Source organism: Emydura macquarii, unplaced genomic scaffold, assembly GCF_026122565.2.
Source record: "Emydura macquarii macquarii isolate MOO-44397 ecotype Brisbane River unplaced genomic scaffold, CSIRO-AGI_Emac_v2 contig_691, whole genome shotgun sequence".
Lineage (NCBI taxonomy): Eukaryota > Metazoa > Chordata > Testudines > Chelidae > Emydura > Emydura macquarii.
The window spans coordinates 12,778,619-12,796,674 of NW_027130828.1; the positions used below are offsets into that span (position 1 = coordinate 12,778,619).

Sequence of the window (18,056 nt, forward strand, 5' to 3'; positions counted from 1 at the left end):
TATGGATGCCCTGTGTGCAGGTAACCTTGGAAAGAGCCACATACTCTTGCTGGACTCTCAGAATTGGCTTGGAGCCAACCCATTTAGAAAAACAGAGATGCTGCCTAGGCTTGTGATAAAGGCACCGGTCTAGAGCTCAGGAGAAATGGATTCAATTCCCAGCTCCACCATGCAGTCACCATAGGACAGATTTTCAAAGGCATTTAGGCACCTAAAGAAGCAGATAGGTGCCAAGTGGGATTTTTCAGAAGTGCCTGAGAAGATTAGGTGCCTAATGCCCACTGAAATCTTGAAGATCTCCATAGAGCTCAAAAGCTTGTCTCTTTCACCAACAGAAGTCAGTCTAATAAAAGATATTACCTTACCCACCTTGGACTTTTAGCTGCATAAATACCTTTGAAAATCTGGCCCAGTATAACTTTGGGCAAGATACTTAAGCCTTCTGTGTCTCAGTTCCATCTGAAAATGGGGATAACATTTCAATTCTGCCACGACTATTTAGACTGGTTCCTACTACACACGTGTACAGAGTTTAGCACAATCCCTCATCTCAGCTGGGGCCTTTAGGAACTACTCTCATACAAAAATAGTAATATGTTCCTTCCACATTGCAATTTTTTATATAATCTGTGTTGGATCAGATACACCTGCTCTAGATAGGCCATCAAATAAAGTAGCCACAATTACCCAGGCTATGGTGCATGTGATGGAAGCCATTTTTACATAGTTCCATACAGTAAAAATCCCTTTTGCTGTAAAATTAAATGAAAATCTTAAATGGTTTCCATTACACTGCAAGGTGCCAGTTGCTTTTCTGCTGCCTGTGAGCTTGTTTGGTGAAGAAAGTGACTTTGTTGAAAGAAGAACCTTCCATCTCTAAGTATACTGATCTATTCTGGGGAAGGAATTGAATGTGTTTATTTTATGGAAAATGTTCCCTGATTGGATGATTTGTATAAGTAACCCTTACAGTGCACATTTTGAAATTTCCATTCTGCACATATTTAGCATAAAATTCAGTTTCCGCAAGCGCGTGCGTGCGCGGGCACACACACACACGCGTTTCCTAATCTCAACCACCCTAAAATTGGTTTTCATGGTAAATTCTTTCCTGCATACTTTGAACATCTGCTAAACTTTTGTTCTCTAGGGTGGGATTTCAGGATCGTTGGAGCGTCTGGAATAAAGTCCACTTTAAAAGTTCAGTAATAGCCCCTTTTTGCCTGATTCAGCTACAAAGGGAAACATGCTCAATATTATCCAGCCAGGGAATATAATTACCCCCTTATTTTCTGGATTCCTGATGGAGTTCTATGTACTCTGCTGTAAGGGCTGGGGGAGAGAATTTGTATTCTTTGCTCCTTCTTGTTACTGGTGTGACCAGTTGGATACCCGAGCTATATCACAGCGACTATGTCTCAGGAGAAGGGGCATTTTAGTGTCCATGGACCGAGTGAGCCTGTTGCCAATTGTCAAAACACACCACAAGGTCTTCCTTCTTGGGAAGGTGAGGGGGTGTATTCCGCCATGAGTGGGCGATGGGTTAGTCACGCATGCCAGCCTTTCCTTGCCCTAGGAAAGGAAAGCAGAAGTTCACTCATACCCTTGCTCCATTGCTCTTTATCTTTTCTGGCTAGTTTATCCACAACAATAGTTGGACCAGTATCAGTTCCCCAGATTTATTATCACCTCCTGGTCGTGGGAGAGATGTGGATAGCCTGGAAATCAGACTCCATGCTCTCCTGTGGTGCTTGACTCTAGCCCTGAGTCAGAAGATAGATGAGATGAGCTAATCATCATTTCCCATGTCCAGTTCCTACGATTTTACAATTAATTTAAATGGCCAGCGATGAGGGGATTGAGGAATATGGAATGTGATGGCTCAACAGTTCTCAGGAAGCTGGCACGAGGAGACTTGCAGTAGCCAAACTCCTTTCACTGTATGTTACGAATGGAAAGAGGATCAGATACTGACAGCATCAGCCTTCCCAATGCAGCAGCCGAGGAGGGAACAGTACAGTACAGATGCTGATGCAGCTCAATGGATCAGACAGAGAAAGGGGCAGCTCAGGACTCATGGCTGCCTGCCTGTGATTTAGCTATATATTTCACCTAGCGAACGTGGCATATTTGTGTGTTCCACACGCAGACTTTCTGGAATTTTTCTGTGTCTGTGACTCTGCTCGTGACCTCGTGAACCTCTCTTCAAATGAGCCAAAACATTCTGTTTTCATTCTGCAATCTCTGAGGCACATTAATATTTAAAATCTGTTGATAAGATGAAAGCAGAGTGATCCTTCTGGACACATTACATGGAGAGGACATTTACTTCCCTAGTATGTCTTTAATACTCTGGGAGCTGGCATTCAGCTGCGTTTAAACACATCTTCAGAATGGGCCTAAGGTGTATTGGAAATTTTAAAAATGTGTTCTTGGAAAAGAGAAAATCTCTCTGAACATACATCAAGAGCTCAGACCTTCCTAAAGGACTGGTTGTCTTAAGGAATTGGTAATATCTATATAGCCTTTCATTGCTAGGTCATTGATTCAAGCCTGACCAGTGTAGGTAGTGGCTAGAGATCATTGAATAGTGAAAAAAAAAATTCCAAGAATATTTTTAGGAATAAAAAATGTTGAATCAAATGCATTCAAGACTCTTTTGTGTTTTCACTTTACATTAAAGCTGGAGTAATCAAGCCTGACTAGCAGAAAATGCTTGAGGAAACTGAATTTTATGCTAAATATGTGCAGAATGGAAATTTTAAAATGTGCATTGTAAGGGTTACTTATACAAATCATCCAATCAGGGAACAGAAACAATACTATGTGACTTGTGTAAATAACCAATGCAGTGTGATATTTCAAAGATCTATCAAGAACTTTTCATAAACTAATCTGAAGGGAAATTGGCAAAGATATCCATGAATAACTAATACTTTCTCAGTGATTACATGGTACCAACATCTAGTTGTTTGGGGGCCATGTGAAATGAATTGGTGGTCTCAGCCCAATTCCTATGGGACAGGTCCACTTCTTAAAAACCCAGTAAAGGTAATTTGAAAATATGGGACAGGCCAAGAACTGATTGGTCTGGAGATGCATCTTTCACCCTTATTCCAGGTCAGGGCTGTGGCAAAAGAGTAGGGAGTTGTGAAACCATTTTCTGTGCAGCATCTGTTCCATAGAGAGAAGCTTTGAAGCTCCAGAGTTAGCAATTTCGCATCTTTGCACTGGTATTTATAATTCATTTTAAAAGAGAGAATATTAGAGATTCTTCCAAGTACTCTGGACACACATTCGTTAATGATCTGATGGGCTGGGAAGCGTGGCAGAGTGTTAGCTCACTCTCTAGCATTAGGCAAATAAGATGCAATAGAAAGGAGGATGCAAGGAGAACAACCCCTTGCACTTGTAGTACAAGCTTAGAAGAGATCAGTGTTGCTGAATGCCTGCCCTGCTACTCTGTTTCTCGCTAGTGCAAGGATAGCAGTGATAACAATGGGCATTTGCCATTCTTCAAAGCAGTTCAGCAAACCAATTGCCTCCTTCATCTGAGCTGTTAAACATTCAGCCTTCCAGAACACCCTCCCCATTCTCCCCCCCAGCTGTTCCCACAAGCAGTGATCACCAAGTGAAACCAGACCAAATGAGGAACCTGGAATTTTAAAAGGAGAGAAACCAGGAGTGGCTGTAAAAGCCAAAATGTCACCTGCCCATTTAGAGCCAGTTTCCCTATGATGCCAACATAGGCCCTGATGCCCAGATCGAAGAGTCTCTCTTTATGGACTCAGTGACCTTAGTGAGCTCCAGATCACTAAGCGCAGACAGCACAAACCGTTATGGAGGATAATGCTGACAATTGCATGTCAATTCAACTAGGAACATCATTCCTCACCCCCATGTTAGGTTCCCTACAATTATATCCTTATGACAAGAAAGTGCTCAACAGGACTGGGATGCAGGAGAAGTGATGAAGGGGGCAGAGAGGGAAATGGGATACAGATGGCTCTATAATGACCTGTTAGTTATTAGTTGTTAAGTGAAACATAGGAACTAGCAGTTTATGTAAGAGGTGGAAGGGGTTTTCAGAGGGATCTAAAACAACAAACTGACTGACAGCTGCCTCTGAACTCCCAAGGCAGCTTCAGCAGAAAGCTTCCTTCAGATTCTAGGCATCCAGAATGAGTCAGTACAACCGGGTATAAAATGAAGCTGCAAGAGGGAAACAAACAAAAATCTACTGAAGACTTTGCAACTTACTGGGTTCCCATCTATGCCCGGAGGTCCTCGTTCACCAAAATCGCCAGGAAAACCCTGAGATTGGGAGGCAAATATAAACAAATGTTGGTTATTGGCACATATTGGGAAAAGAAAATAGACAACTTAATGCCGCTCCTGTTTTGCTCAGCACAGTGTTTTGAAAGCCAGCAGGTTACAAAGCAGGTCTGAGCACAAGCAGACTGCCACTTGTGGTGCCTGAAGTTAAAGATTATGATTAAAAAGACTCCCAACACAACCAACATACTGTAGGAGCGTTGTATGGCCATGTGATAGAGAACAAGATTTGAGTCAGTCTCTTACTCCAGTGGCCAGCAAGGGGTGCTGAAGAGACAGACCACAGCTCCAGCATGCTTTGTATCACACAACCATGAGCCATACGTTAAGCTATAAAAGTCTTGAGAGGTAGAAATCAGAGGAGAAAAGAGAAGTCTTTAATCTTGACCATACTATGAAAAAACCCCAGGTGTCAGCAATGGGAACACAATAGGGGTCACAATGGGATAGCAAGGACAACCTTGCTCAGCACCAATTAATGAGCCATGGTTGAAACCTGCAGAGTTGTTGACCATGGTTTGCCCTTGTCTATTTTGCACTAAAACCATGTCTAGCACATAATCGGTTGCACCCATTGCTAACACCCATAATCAGCAATGGGCAAATTTCACAGCCTAGACAAGGCTTTGGAGGCTCCAATGAGGACAGAAGAACATGTATGTGTGTGTGGGGAAATCAACACTTTTGCCTCTTGCATTGGTTGCTGACAGCTTGTGGAGAAGCAACAGCAGTGCTACGGAAAGTCAGTCAGGCACTGAATGCCAGCTTTCATTCTGTTTTAACACTGGGTCACAGCAATCCAAAGAGAGAAACTTTGCTGCTTAAAGCAAAAGTCTTTACCAGAATATGTCATCCAGAGAGAGGAAAAAGAGGGTATTAAACCAGACAGCCAGAAGCTGCCTGTCATGGTAACATTTCTTGAACTGCCCCCTAAGTGTGCTGCATATGTCAAAGAAGAAACATCCTCAGGATTTCATCATTTCGTTTAGATGTGAAGTGATAATGAGGGTAATGAAGAGGAGCTGGGGGATTCCATGCTGCCAGTGACACCGAGGAAACGTTCACACTCCAGCTGGGAGCATGCTTCCCAGCGTGGGTAGACAGACATATGCTAACTCTGTTCAAGCCAGTGCACTAAAGACAGTGGGGTAGCAAAGGTGGCAGCTTGGTTAGCTACCTGAGTATAAACCCACCCAGAGATTCTGGATGCGCATTTGGGCAGCTTTCCCAAGCTGCCACCCATGCTACCCCCAGCTACACTGCTTATGTTTAGTGCACTTGCTCAAGCAGAGCTGGCACACATCTGTCTACCTGAGATGGAAAGCGTGAGATCAGCTTCAATGTAGACGTACCCCAACAGAAGTCACGCACCCAGCCAGTTGCTAGCTCAAGGAATACAAAGTTAGATCAAAAACATTTCCCCCCAGCAATATGACTGTTTACAGCACGGCCAGAAATGCTTCTCAGCTGCACGAGCTTTCAGAAGGCCGGACAGAGCAGAAAAAACCCAAGCTCATCCCCCCAATACCGGGGTAGTTTTCCTTTAAAATACAGTGGGATTTGGATTTTTCTGATCACTGCTTGTACAAGCTCTTTGGATCAGCTGTGAGTCCCCAAAGCGGCTTCCTTTTAGGGCTGACATAGGGGCTCCCTGGCTCATATAATCAGTGAGGCTTTCAGTGGAAAGAGTCAGTCTGGAAAGAGTTTTCACTGGTATTTACAGAAGGCAGGAAAGATTTGGCAGCTTTTGAGTGATGTTTGATTGCAGGAAAAGAATGGGACAGCTTGTAGCAGTGCCAATTAGAGCTTGAATGACCCACCTTGGCTTGAAAATCTTAGAAGAACTTGAGCCCTGCCATGTCTGAGATTACAACTGGGCTTCTCTGCATGTCTGGCTCAGGAAGCTCACTGTGCCTAGCGATCATTCAGATTCAGCAATCAAATCTGGAGTTGTGCAAATCTTGCCTACTGTATCCTAGTGGCAATAACGCAGAGGAGAAGAAAGCTGGACCATGTAAAGTTTGGTACTAGTCTTCTGCTGCCCATGTTAGCAAAAGTTGCTGAGACATGGGGTATCATGTGCCTCTGCTGGCCAATCTCTAGAGATGCAATCCCTCTTTATACCACTGGAAGAAGACTGTTGCTTTAGCTAACTTTGCTTGGAAACCAGTCCCTTCTCTCCCTAGGCCAGATACTGAAGAGAGGTGGTTGGAGAGCAACAACAGCCAGAGCTGAAATACAGGCGCATCTCCCCTTTTGTGACTCAGCTTTCAGCAAGCTGTTTACCCATGAGCAGAGCACGAGGACAAGGCATAAATAATTATGGTCTATTTTGAAGTTGTAAGTGGTGCATAGGAATTTGTATTTCCCCCTCCAAACTCCCTCCCTCTAATGTAAGAAGTTGCATGGAAGATAATTTATTTATGGTTTGATCCTGTGAGGTGCTGAATACCCTCGACTCCCACTGACCTAAATGGCAGATGAGGAGATCAGCTCCTACTGGATCAGACCCTAAATTCTCTTCCCTGTAGTTTCTTTAAAAGCCCATATGGTATATTCGTTTCAGTGGGGTAATTCTTCCTGTTAGCAGAATATCAGAGTTGCTGTATTGGGAAAAAATAGTGGTTTAATCTGGGGGACTCAACACTGTATTTAAGAGTACAGCAATTCTCATGTTTCTTTAAGTAGGACATATCCTACGGAGAGAGATGTGACATCCCCAGGATCCTGTCTCTAATACCATATGTTCCTGAGGAAGTCGCAAGTCTATCCTTAATGAATCTATTGCAACACTATCCTACATATGAGAAATTTCTTCCTCATCCCAGATTTTGCTCAGAAACATGAAGAATAATGGCTCTTACCATGTGTAGCCTATCTAACACAAATGCATGTGTCATTTGTATCCATATCAAAAGGACAAATCCTAATTATGAAACTTACTAAATAAATTGCTTCTACAGTAATAACATGAGGCAGTGAGTTCCAAAAGTTAATTATAGATGCCTAAAAAACTCTGAACTTGTTTTTAATTGTTTCTTACATTTATCTTAAAATTCATTGAGCTCTTTCTCATTCTTGTCACATGGGAAGGGTAACTTGGGAGTCTCAATTGGCTCTTTACCAATATTTAATTATGATTTTTATTATAATGGTGCCTAAAGGCCCTAATGAGATCAGGGTCCCATTGTATTAGGTACTGTACATACACTCAATAACAGAGTCCATGTCCCAAATAATTTATCATTTAAATGGACAAGACAGAGGGAAAGAGAAAAAGGATTATTGAACCAATTTTACAGATGGGGAACTTGGGTACAGAGGAATAAGTAACTTGCTCATAGTCACACAGTTAGTCTGTGGCAGAATCAGGAATTGAACCCAGCTCTTCCAAGTCCCAGTCCAGTGCTGTCACCTAAATAAGGACATCTTCACTCTGATATTCTGGATCTTTCCTATACATTTGCCTCTCTTTTCCAAACAACTTTTTTAAATCTCTCCATGCACAGAATTCCTCCTGTCCCCACCCATTATACACCTCAACTCCAGTCAGCTGTCCATCTATAAGCCTCTTCTCCTGCCAGGTTCTTTCTGAAATGCAGGGGCTGAAATGAACTCAGCTTTCACAGTGAAGACTCTCCATCAGTTTACATGATATAAAGGAGAAAGTAAGAAATACTGAAAATATTAAGACAGCACTAACATCTTTTGTCCACCATAGCCCATTCTGCAGATACCTTAACTCAGACTTCAGGGGTTCAGGAACCAAATTAGCGATCAACATTACCCAAAAGAACCACAGTAGTGTGAATTAATTGTTTCATTTGCTATAGTACTATTCATATTTAAACAGTATGACAGGAAATGTTTAGTTTATTCATATCTATTATTCTCACAGGAAAAAAAGTTAATAACTTGGGCAAGTGGATAACTTAACTGGTAAAAGCATCCTGATTGTTTAACAATTAAATCACACACTGTTTTAAAATCATGTGCTCCAAAGAGCCACAGGAGACACATTAAAGAGCCGCTTGCGGCTCATAAGCCACAGTCTGAGTAGCCCTGCCTTAACTGAACTGTCTGCCATGATGTTGGTATGTTTTTCCTCAGAGGCTATACTTCATTCATAACCCTTCAGCCTGCAAGAGCCGTAAATGGCCTCAGTTACACTGGAGTTACAAAGCAATGAGCTGCACAGAGTTGTGTGAGTCACACAGCAAAGACTATGGCCATGTATACGCTGTGGGGAATGTAGTGGCATTGCTACAGCACCATAGCTCTCTTACCTCAACCCCATAGCAGAGAAGAAGCCTGCTGCAACAAAAGGGATTTTTCTGTCGCGGTAGGAACACCACCTATCTGAGTAATGGTAGCTAGGAAGAACTCTTCCATCCACCTAGTTGCATATATACTGGGGGTAAGGACAGCATAATTATGGCACTCAGCCCTCTGGATTCTTCACAACCCTGAGAGCTGTAGCTATTTTGACTTAAATTTTAACCGTAGACCAGACCTATATATAGAAGAGGTGAGGATGGGCCAGATTGACTCTTCACTCCCATAAACACAAAATGTTTTTGGTATAAGGTCAGTTTTACTATGGAAGAGCCAAAGATCATCATCAGAGAACGAGATCTCTCTCTTCTTTTCCTTTCTTGGTCTGTCTCTTTCTACCAATGAGGGCTCAAGTATAGGGGTATACAGTAGCCACCATGTCTAGCACACACGTGTCTTCAAGGAGAAGGAAGTTGTGTTTAAGATGATTTTGGCTTGCTTCACCTCTGGTTTTGAGCTCCACTCAGTGAAGGGGTTTGTGAGGGGTGTCAGGAACCCAACCGCAGTTCACTGATTCTGTGCTGGCTCAAGTTAGAGTAGCTTATGGGCTGCTCTAAATTACACCAATGGTAGAAGACTCCTAAGGGACCTTAAGACAATTGGAGGATTAATATAGCAGAGCTCTGCCACTTCTTGCAATGGGAAGAAGGGGGCAAGGTGGAGGCAGCTAGTGCAGAAGCCAGGTCCACCAGTTTTATGCCAACAGAGAGATACATTCTGCTAGGGGAGCTCTCCACAATGAGACTCTTTGGGCCACTCAGGCAAGAGCATAATGGAGAATCTTGCCCCTTGATTTTGTGGTTACATCTAAGGCTTAAGCAGAAACGAACAAGTTATTTAAAACAACCCTCCTTCACCGCATGCACAGATACTATGGTGATGGACGCCACTATGGAGAACCTAAATAGACACACACACACACACACACACACACACACACACACACACACACACACACACTGTGAGGAGGCTTCAAGTAAGAAGTCACCATACATTTCCCTTAATCCACCTATCTGGATCCAACAGATGAAGTCTGATTGGAAGTCTGGTATGCAGTGGGTGATATTATTATGCTCTGTTGACTGCTAGATGACAGCATGGGGTGGGAGGGGGAGAGAGCAAGAGAGATTCCCTCCAGTTCAGCAGAGAGGAACCTCTTTGTATACACATTCCACTGCTGGCTCGTCTCAGAGAGAAACAGAACCGGATGGGAAGAGCTTTGAAGAAAGTGAAAGTCAGTGTCAGAATGCTGGTTCAGCTCATTTTATCTGACATGAGACTGGCAGACACTAAAAGAATAAAAAATGGGCTTTTGTAAGATCCTTGGGAGCCAGAACATGATGGTGTAGCTATTCTTTCCAAGCAGTTTCTCGCTGTCTCTCTCTTACACACACACTCTCTCCCCGCCCCAAGATTTTTGGTGGTTTAATTGCTGGCACTCTGCACAGCTGCACCCGACCGGCTCCACTGAATGCTCTGGATACAGGCTTCTTTGGAAAATTAAATCTGTAGAAAGCAAAATACAATGGCCAACAGCAGCATGCCATTTAGAAACCCCTATCAGACTCAAGTGAGCCTGAAAACAAGACAGTACCTGAGATTCACTTATCTTCCAAAGATTTGCACCAGAGGCTGGGATTGCTAATAACCTTAAACAGCCAGGGTAAAATTCTGGCCCCAGTTAAGTCAATGGGAGTTTTGCCATTGACTTCAGCGGAGCCAAGATTTCACCTCCGACTGTACCAATCATCTGCAGCCTTCAGTACATACTAGTGAGTGTGTGAAAACTGAGCCCTGTCTTGCTAGGGATTTTACGGGAATCATTGCAAAAGGGAAAGTTGCGCCCCTTTCCAACTGGGCACTGCATCTCCTGAGCCCGCACACAGGCCTGGCCAAGAAGCTGTGGTGAGTGCCTGCTGGAAGCAGCTTTCTGACGCCTGCAGATAAAATAAAAGGGCTTTCTTAAAAAAACACAAAACCACAAAAAACAGGAAAAACCAAAACTCCCCTACATGCTGAACCAATAAGGTGAACACAGGGAAAACTCAGTGCTTGATCAATAAAATTATATTGCCTGGGAATATTCTTTTGTTTACAATTTTACAACTAGCGAAGGATAATATGAATGCTCATAGAAATGATCCTGTAGCTGCACTGCTGCATTTTCCAAAGTCATAACTTTCCACATTCTAGTAACAGCACTGTGACTTCTGATTGCAAATCTACACTGCACCTGGGAGCTGTGATTGCGGTATGTTTAGACATACCCGAACTAGCTTTGATCCAGCTAGCTCAGAACTAGCTTGAGTAACAATAATAGTAAGTAAAGCCACAGCAGCACCTGTTTCAGCTACTCAAACACGTACCCAGGGTCCTGCATGAGCAGGCCTAGCCCCTGCTGCCAAGGCTTTGCTGCCACTGTTACTCTAGCTAGGTTTGATTCACGTGTGCTGCAATCACACCGCCCAATTGTAATGTAGAGATACCCTCTAAGAAACACACTACAGCAAGCAGTTCTCAAAGTGATCTGTGGTCAATGGCTGGTGGCACAGTCAAGAAGCCTAGAGGAAGGATGGTCCAGTGAGCAGGGTGCTCACATGGAACTTGGACAACTCTAGGTTCAATTCCCTGTGCTGCCATAGCCGTCATGTGTGACCTTGGGCAACTCACTACAGACTTGCCTACACAGGACATTTTAAACAGTTACACCAGTATCGATAAACTGATACATGTATATAGCTATATCAGTATGAGCACTCCGTGAACAATCTTCTTCTGCAAGAACAATGGCTTTTTTTGGTTTAGCTTATGCCCCTTCCAGGCAACTAAACCAACTAAACCAGGAAAAGGCACAAGCATGTTCACATGGGGAGTTATACCAGTACAACTAGAATGGTTTAAATTCACACCTTAATTTATAGCAGTGTATAGCCATATCGACAAGCACTGTGTCTCTTTGGGCCTCAGTACCACCTCTGTACAATCGGATAACAGCACTACCCTATCTCACAGACACTGAGAGGATAAATGCGTCAAAGATTGTGAGGTACTCAGATACTATGGTGATGGGGGCCAGAGAAGTACCTAAGATAGAGAGAAAGAATAGATGTGCTGTATAGTAAGTATAACACTGGTGCTCCAGCTAGTTACATAGACATTAAAGCCCCTTTATTATTCTGCCTTTCCCCAGCCTGTGGGCAAATAGGGTTGGAATGCCAATAAACAAAGAACCAAAACACAAACACTGGCAGCCTCACAAGGAAGTTGAGCACAGTGTCACAGGTACTAATGGAATTTTTCCATACACACAATGGATGTAGGGACTGCACGGAGCCATGAAAGGGAGGGGAGATGGTCCCAGAGCCCCTCTCTCTACAAATATATGATCCACAGTATGAAAAAGTTTGGAGGACCCCTGCACTACAATATTCTAACAGCAATGGTCCAATGCATTTAATAGTACTGTCACAAATACAATAGTAAGTCACAAATACTGTGACTTTTAATAGTAATGTCACAGTATTTCAGACACTTACCAAATACTGCAGTATTTTTTAGGGGGTGAGCAGCAGTGCTTTAGACCACTGTTGTGGATTACTGCAGCACTCTGTTTTTTAACTTGGGGAAGTGCATTAGCTACCACATGCCCCTAAGGCTATTTCCCAACTAGGCTCTCCCCAATCCACCCCCTCCTGCCCAGCCAATCTCCTCCTGTTTGATTGTACAAGGCGGTCGGGTTCCACAGCCTTGGTAATTCCACAGATCAGTCAAAATGCTACAAGCAAGCAGCCAGTGGGAGTAGAGGAAGATTTTGTTACTCTATTTGCTGCTGCTTCTTCCCCAAATTCTTCCTACAAATTCCCTCTAATGTCCTCAAGGAGTATTGTATTGACTCACTTCCACTCTATTCCAATAGCACGACCTCTACCACATTGGAGATGTGGGAGAGGCAGAAAGTGCTTCTTTCATAGCTTTGGTGATAAGCAAATATAGGGTGAGGCCAATGACAAGAGATTTGTGAAAAGGACTAACCAGCCTAATATAATTAAAATCCTCCTCCCCTCTCCCCAAGGACAGTAAAGGACTTTTTTGTTGACGAAAATCCTACCATTTAAGATTGTGAGCGTGTTTCAAGCAGGCTGCAGCTGGTTTCCTGAACAGCAGAGCCTCTGGAAAGTATATTCAAGAACTGGGATTGAGCAGACAAACACCACGCTGAAAAACATATAGATATTCATCCTGCCTGCTAGAGGATCCAAAGAGGGGAACTGGATGGAGGCAACAAAAGGCAGCAGAGCTGAGAAGGAAACATCTGAGTAACAAGTTTTGCTGGAAAAGAACCAGTGGGGCTCCTCTCTGGACTGCTGAAGTCAGGTATGACCAAACTTTTGGCTCTAGTTAGCAGCTGGGAAACATTTAAAAAAAAAAAAAAAAAAAACTGAATGGATTTCACATTGTCAGAGAGAGAAACTCTCTGAAAGAAGCAAGCTAAAGTGAAGCTCAAAAACAGCATATACAAGCAGGAGAGAGTTTTGCCCTAAAGAAATGGCCACTATCTATTTAGATATCTTCAGCATGTATATGGCTCCTATTTACCATAGCATCTGAGCACCTCACATGTTTATCCTCATAACATCATTACGAGGTAGGGCAGTGCTATTATCCCCATTTTACAGAGGAGTAACTGAGCCACGAAGAGGGTAAATGATTTGCACCAGACCACATAGGAAGGCTGAGGTAGAGTTGGGAATGCAGCCCAGGTCTTCAATATCTTAGGATAACCACTGGATCATCCTTCCTCTCTGCAAAAGGCATGCCCTCATGGGCTAGGCTCAGACAGACAAATGGACACAAACACTATTTTCCCCTTTTCCTGTTTATATCACAGTGCCTGTTAAAATGGTGCTCAAGACCAGGTCCTCTCTTCTCCCTTTGTGCTTAAAGGGACACAAGCAGCAACCAGGCCTTCTTGCTATGGTTATCAGAAGGGTTCTTAACAACAACAACAAAAAAAGACAAAAAAAAAAAAAGACATAATGAGGGCTCCCAGCCTCGTCACTGAGATCAATGATCTTCAGGAAATGGAGGAGAATGGTAAGATCTTTAAATCTTACACCTCCCCTAGACCTTTTCAGGGATGTGTGTGAAAACATCTGATTTTGTTGAAAAATCCTTCTATGCTGGAGTAAGGGTGGTATTCTGGCAACTGCTGCTTCAGACAATCCTGGCAGGTCTTCAGGAATATAGAATCCTTCTCCAAAATGGGATTTTATTTTTCTGTTGGTTGAAGGTAAAGCTGCCCAAACTAGCCGGCCCTCCAGTCTTGTCTGCAAAAAGCTGTGTGAGCCAGTTGGCTTCAGCTAGGAGAGCTGTTGCCCAGCAAGTCTCCCTGAAGGATGGAGTTTGCAAGTCAAACATTTTAAACAGAAAGACAGAGAAGGTGTTCATAGAAAAAGTGGGATAATAAAATAAACAAATGGAACTTATGTTGGCAGTGCTGGTCTTGGACAACATCCTTTGTGATTAGAATAGACATGGGCCTCTCTACAGGTGAACATGGGGGCAGTCAGGTATGTCTCAGGTCCAGCTGCAGTTTTTAAAGGTGAAAGAGCTAAGAGAAGTCACCCCAAATGGACCCTTTACACTGTGTCCGTGCTTCCTAGCTATGTTCATCCATGATTTACACTGTGTCCGTGCTTCCTAGCTATGTTCATCCATGATTTTAGACCTCCACCTCTGAGAAACACAGGAGTTTATAGGTACAGTCAGCTCCACTTGAGTTAGATCCAAAGCCCACTAAAGCCAAGGGAAAGACTCACATTAACTTAAATAGGGTTTGGATCAAGTCCTTAGACTGGGGGACTGAAATCCCAATGAAGTTCACTTAGGCTTCTTTGCAATTCTGGCCTCTTTGAGTCTTCACTCCTTCCGATCCACGCTTTACTGCATGGGACCTTTTTTCACTTTGTTGGTGCCCTATTTCACAGCTTAAAACACTAGTGTGATGGGCACTATATAGAGACTTTAATTACCTTATATTCCTCTGCAACTTTTCTCCCATGCATCCTAATCAGTTATGAACTAAGGTATCCAAAACATGCTGTTTTCTCCTTAAGGAACATTGTCAAGTAACAGAACCAAATTTTACAATTTGGAAAAAAACTTTTAAATTTGAAAGAATGTTTTCGTGGGTTTCTTTAAATTTAACCTGAAAACAGTTCAGATTTTTTTGTGATCAATGAGTAAACATTTACCTGCAGGAAGGATGGACAGTCTTATGCTAAAGGCACCAGACTGGTACTCAAGAGAGAGATGAGTTCAATGTTCCCAGTTCTGTCATGAATTCCTCAGATGACCTTAGGTAAATCAATTGATCTCTTAATGCCTCATTTCCCCATTAATTAAAAGAGATTATAAGCATAATAATTCTTTCCTACCTCACAGGGAACACATAATAAATGCTTGCGAGGCATTCAGATATCAGAGTGATAGGAGCTATGGAAGTACCTAGCTACATGGATATGGGAAATCCAAGCACATTATCTTTAAAACTGGAAAGTGTAACTACCGTAACTAGAAAGAGACAGTGTGTCACTCAAGGATTATGCCAGTGTTTCATGATGGTGAAACCAGTCCATAGAGAAGTGAAGATTAACAGCCCAATTTTACTGTCCAAGCTGAGGGAGAAGCAGAAAGTAAAGAAACCAGAGAAGCAGTGAAAAGAAATTCAGTTGTTGAAATATGACCAGTTTGAACAGTCCAAAGTGCTACTACCAGTAATAGAAGAAATTAGTTTTAAAAGAGTGACTTGTTTGGCCAACAAGCAAAATGACATTAAAGAGGTAACACCCCTACTCCTACGCAAACTTCAGTAGGAGTTTTATCAATTACAAAATGTTCAGACTCTCAGTTTGACTTTTCCTTTAAAAGACAAAGAGCTCCTGAAAGACCAGAAACACAAGTCACAACCACCACTTCCTGCAACCCCTTTTGTGATCCATGGGAGCCTCCTACTGCAGCCCGACCATGCTTTGCTGGCGAGACCCAGCTTGAGGGACTGGTGCCCCACTGTATTAGGACCAGGGGATCAGATCTGAGATTCTGTCCTCCCAGTCAGGAAAATGCTCTGCTCTAGTTCCCATTGACATAAGCCAAGCAATCTTGTTTAACCACAGAGACAGCTAAAGCACAAAAAGGAGGCGAAGCTAGGCTGTAGCATAACTTTGCTGGCATCAAACCCTGTTACACAGGGGTTAGAAACTGTGTCCTAGCTAATATGTTCCTGAAGCTGTGTCTACACTAACCTTCTTGGGGAAGTCTTTCAGCATTGCACCAGTGGCAGTTAGCTCCAATCCTGCAAGAAGTTCCACATGGGCAGACCCCCATCGCCCAAAAGGAGCCCCACTGAAGTCAGAAGGGGGTCTGCCAAAGCCAAGGTGCTTGCAGCATCAGGGTTCTAGTGACACTGCTATTTATTAGGCTGTTAAAGCAGATCCAAACCTTCCCAAAGTCTCGGCTTGCACAGATCAGACAGTTTGAGCTTTGCCCACTCTGATGACAGTGTGGAGCCATGACACTGGATCCTGAATGCACCCAAGTTCAGAGTAGTACAGGACACCACTAGTTTTACCACTGCTCAGAGCAGGTCTAGCGGACATGGTGTTAAAATTGCTGGTGGACACTAACAGCCTGTCTATACTACTATTCCCATCACTGTTAGTACCACTGGAATGGAGGAAGACTTTTCCAGAAAGGGCTAGTGTAGATAAGGTTTCAGTGGGTGAAAGCACATAGTTTTGGGCTCATCTGCAGAACACTTTTTCTCCTCCTACTACTCACATTATCTGGACAAACCATAGCTGTGATCCTACAAAGTTACCTGTACAAATAGGCTAGATCTACACTACAAGGCTACAGTGGCACAGCTGCAGCTACCCCTTTGTAGTGTAGACGTTTGCTACAGAAATGAAAGGGTTTTTTCCATCACTATAGTAAAGTCACCCCCTCAATGTGGTAGCTAGGTCAATGGGAGAATTCGTCCATTGACCTAGCTGCATCTGCAAAGTGGGATAGGTCGATCTAACTATGCCACACATAGCATGAAATTTTTCACAGCCTAAGTGAGGCAGCTAGGTCAACCTAAGTTTTAAGTGTAGACCAGACCATAGACCCTGACTCTGTGCAGGGTCCCATTGACTTCAACTGGTTGCAGTCTGAGAGATGGGATCCATACATGCAAGTTTGGGGCCTACAGACTATGTTTAAATGGCTTCCTAGGTTATGGAGCAATGATAAAAAGGGTGGTTCAAAGGCTGAGCTATTTAACCAACTCTTTAGGGCGAGTACTATATCCCAGACTTGAGGCTTGACAGGTGAATGGGGAAGGAGGAGCTGATGAACAAAGATTTGGGGTTTTAGAATATATATACACACCTTATTTTAGCAGTTTGAGATCTCAAACTGCTTTTACATTTCTTAAAAAAATAAGTTTCCATTTCCCTCATTTTTATTTTGAAAGCAATAGCTGCTGGATCAACATTAAAAACACTCTACAGCCAGCTGGAAATCAGCAGAGCTTAAGCCATAAGTATTTAAAACATTTCTTTTATTATTATTTTTAACTAAATTTTTTTAAAGTAGTGTTGGGTGTGGGGGTTGGTTTTTTTTAAGATTTCTTTTCTCTCCCCTCCCTCCCTGGGTCTCTGTGGCTAACTAAATTGCAGTGATGGGGTAATGGAACAGACATGTAGGTGGGAACCCTCATTGGCCAATGGAAGCCATTATGTTCTCACACTTTATATGTGAGTGCTTAGAGCCTGATACTGATGCCAGTAAGGTCAATGACAAAAATTCCTTCATTTCAATGTGGGCAGCAGCAGGTTCTTAGGATCCTGCAAGAAGTTCCATGCAGGCAGACTCCCTGCCACCAAATGGAGCTCCACTGACATCAACAGGAGTCTGCCGGTGCAGCGTCAGGGCCTTCATGACATGACGATTTATTAGGCTGCTAAAGCATAGACGGGCTGAGCTGCAGAATCTAGGTCTAAACCTTTCCATAGTTTGGCCTGGCCTGGATCTCATTCTGAAGACAGGGAAGAGCCATGTGTACACAGTCGTTTGGACCCGGCTGCACACAAGGTCAGGTAAGTACATACCCAAGTGGGGAAGAGAGGTTGGTTAAGGTCCTAGTCTTGATTGGGAAGAATGATATTTATTTTCAGTCATTCTGTGCCAGGCCAGCCCTTTTCACAGTGAAAAGTGTCCCACCATTGTTTGTACAGACAACAGGAGAGACTGTGTAACTTGGCACGACTGTGTACACTTCTGTTCACCGTTCAGGACCTCAGACTTGCCAACTTTCCTCCACCTCACGCTGTAAAACTAAC

The 18,056-nt window shown here is 43.2% G+C and overlaps 1 protein-coding gene across 1 annotated transcript in view; it reads right to left on the reverse strand.

Annotated features, from left to right (window-relative positions):
- Positions 1 to 18,056, reverse strand: part of LOC137148917 (collagen alpha-1(XXVII) chain-like) — a 226,174-nt gene that overhangs the window by 131,265 nt on the left and 76,853 nt on the right. The window contains exon 14 of the mRNA XM_067542144.1: positions 4,261 to 4,314. Coding sequence (XP_067398245.1) covers positions 4,261 to 4,314 — 54 coding nt within the window. The remainder of the gene's footprint in view (positions 1 to 4,260; positions 4,315 to 18,056) is intronic.